The 2,815-nt window shown below is 61.3% G+C and overlaps 1 protein-coding gene across 1 annotated transcript; it reads left to right on the top strand.

Annotated features, from left to right (window-relative positions):
- Positions 1 to 618: 618 nt before the first annotated feature.
- GSX2 (GS homeobox 2) lies at positions 619 to 2,562 on the top strand. The gene is made up of 2 exons (XM_027102953.1): positions 619 to 1,505; positions 2,200 to 2,562. Exons 1-2 carry the CDS (start codon positions 932 to 934, stop codon positions 2,538 to 2,540), a joined length of 915 nt encoding a protein of 304 aa, XP_026958754.1. The 5' UTR covers positions 619 to 931; the 3' UTR covers positions 2,541 to 2,562.
- Positions 2,563 to 2,815: the final 253 nt, after the last annotated feature.

The raw sequence follows: 2,815 nt of genomic DNA, 5'->3' as shown, positions 1-2,815 counted from the left end.
AGGCACAAGGAAGGGTCGTTGATCTGAGTGGCCCCAGAAGGCCCCAAGTGCAAAGGCATTTTAGAACTTCCCAAGCATCAGAATGAAAAGCTCCACTTCTGAGCTGGGAGGCCTCTCTGCTATGCCCCCCGGATCCCTCACCAGCCAACCACCTGAATGACCTTGGCCAGTTCCAAAAGTTAGGGGACTCTGTGTGAGTGTGTGAGTGTGTGTGTGTGTGTGTGTGTGTGTCCGTCCGTGTCCCAAGCTGCGCTCCGGGACTGGGTCCCTGCCAGTCCACCGCCACACAATCCTGTTCTAAACCGTAGGCTTCACACTATGCCGTGACTTATCCGCGGCTGGCACAGAAGAGCAAGGAGCACTAGGCATTCCTATTAGAAAGGCCTCAAAGTCCCCACCTGGTGCGATCTGTGACCGGAAGCGAGGAAGAGTTGGGCCGGGGCCCAGGCTAGGGAGAGGGGTGGGATGGAGGATGCAGCTCTGTGATTTCTCGGGAAAGCGTGGAGAAAGAAGGGGAGGAGGCCGGCCTCCCCGCGAAATTAACAAAACCTACACTTTGCAAAGTCTCCCCCATCCCCCTCCTCCGAATTCTTCCCCGCCGCGCACCCGCCCCTCCTCGCCGCTTCTGTTGTGACTCGGGCAGCCTATCCCGAGGGTGGGGAGCTGCTGAGGAGCCTCAGCCGAGCGGTACTCCGCAGCATCACGTGTCGGGGTGGGGGCTATAAAATCCCGGAGCCTGGGCGTCGGGCGGGGGACGTGAGGACCAGCCCTCTCCAGGGACCCCTTTGTTCGCAGCCCAGACGCCGACACCTCCGCGTCCCCAAGGGCTTGACCGCCTGCGTTCGCGCCGCGCCCGGGGCAGAGCTCAGGACAGGAGAGGGGAGGGGGCGCCACGGCCGGCCGGGCCCTCCAGCCACCCACCCCTCGCGACATGTCGCGCTCCTTCTATGTCGACTCGCTCATCATCAAGGACTCCTCACGGCCCGCGCCCTCGCTTCCTGAGCCGCACCCCGGGCCAGATTTCTTCATCCCGCTGGGCATGCCATCCCCGTTGGTGATGTCCGTGTCCGGGACGGGCTGCCCGTCCCGCAAGAGCGGTGCGTTCTGCGTTTGCCCGCTCTGCGTCACTTCGCACCTGCACTCCCCTCGGGGACCCGCGAGCTCCAACTGCGGGAGCGCAGGGACCGGGAGTGCCGGGGCCGGGGGTGGCGGGGCGGCGGCAGCCACCGGGGCGTTGCCCCTGCTCAAGAGTCAGTTCTCTTCGGGTCCTGGGGACGCACAATTTTGCCCGCGTGTGAGCCACGCGCACCATCACCACCACCCTCCGCAGCACCACCATCACCACCACCAGCCCCAGCAGCCCGGCGCTGCAGCGGCGGCGGCTGCGGCGGCTGCGGCGGCGGCGGCCGCGGCGGCCTTGGGGCACCCGCAGCACCACGCACCTGTCTGCACCGCCACCACCTACAACGTGGCGGACCCGCGGAGATTCCACTGCCTCACCATGGGTAGGGCCGGGTTTCTGGGCACCTGCGCGCTGTGCCTTGCCGGCTCCCGGGAGCAAACTTTCCGCCTTCAGTGGATGAAGTGGGAGCCTGGGGGCGGGATAGGGAGGGAGGAGGGGCTTTTAGTATAACTGTGGAGTCGTCCCCAGAAGTTCCACGAAGGTGGGAGTTAGCCTTCTCAGCCTCTCCAAGCAGCCTGGTGAGCTTCACTCCCGGTATCTGGTGCCCGAGTCTTGCATAACATCGGGGCCTTTAGGACTTCGAACTTGAGGGCTGAGAAATCGGAGGTTAACTGACTGAGGTCCGGGGTGGGTGTATTTGTATTTAAGTGTGGCATTCCGGCGTCGAGGCTGGCTGGGTTTCGTTGCTTTGGGCTAAGCCTGCCTGCCTTTCCGCTAGGCTTGAAGGGAGACGACCGGACAATGCAACCCCTCCCCCGCCCCCCACTTTAATCCTCTGACTTTACGTCCCGAACATCAAAGGCCTTCACTTGCTTTGGGCGTCCCTGTCCTTCCCGGTTAAGTAACGATGTGTCTTGAAATGAGAAAGAGTGAGAGATGGATACAGGTATTTAGTTGAGCTTCACGGGTGAGTCCCTGCGAGGCATCCTTTCCAAGGGATGGCACGTGGGGTGGGAGCGCCTCCCCACACCCACCCCCGAGAATTACCTCTCTGCCCTCTCTTGGCCCGTCTGCAGGGGGTTCGGAGGCCAGCCAGGTACCCAATGGCAAGAGGATGAGGACGGCGTTCACTAGCACGCAGCTCCTGGAGCTGGAGCGGGAATTCTCTTCCAATATGTACTTGTCTCGACTCCGGAGGATCGAGATCGCCACGTACCTGAACCTGTCAGAGAAGCAGGTGAAAATCTGGTTTCAGAACCGCAGGGTGAAGCATAAGAAGGAAGGGAAGGGCACACAGAGGAACAGCCACACGGGCTGCAAGTGCGTCGGCAGCCAGGCGCACTACGCGCGCTCAGAGGATGAGGACTCCTTGTCGCCGGTCTCGGCCAACGATGACAAGGAGATTTCCCCATTATGAGGGAGGGCTGCCCCACCTCTCCCTACACGCTCCCGTAATCCCCCCCACACACACACACAACGCGACGCGGCAGGCACCCAGGGGCCAAAATCCTTGGCCTTTCGGTTGTTCTGCCTGGAGAAGGTGGAGACAGGTATTCCCGGGGGCTTACATGACGGGCCTGTCACTTCCGTCTCCTACTTGATCTATTTGTTTGGGACTCCACTCGCAGTTATAGATCATTTTTTTAAAATGTAAATAATCTAGATTCAACTAAGTCTCGTCATATAACAAAG

This window comes from Aethalodelphis obliquidens, unplaced genomic scaffold (assembly GCF_003676395.1).
Source record: "Aethalodelphis obliquidens isolate GAN/ISIS:26980383/991018 unplaced genomic scaffold, ASM367639v1 scaffold6, whole genome shotgun sequence".
Classification (NCBI taxonomy): Eukaryota; Metazoa; Chordata; class Mammalia; order Artiodactyla; family Delphinidae; genus Aethalodelphis; species Aethalodelphis obliquidens.
This window is presented reverse-complemented; position numbering and strand designations above follow the sequence as displayed.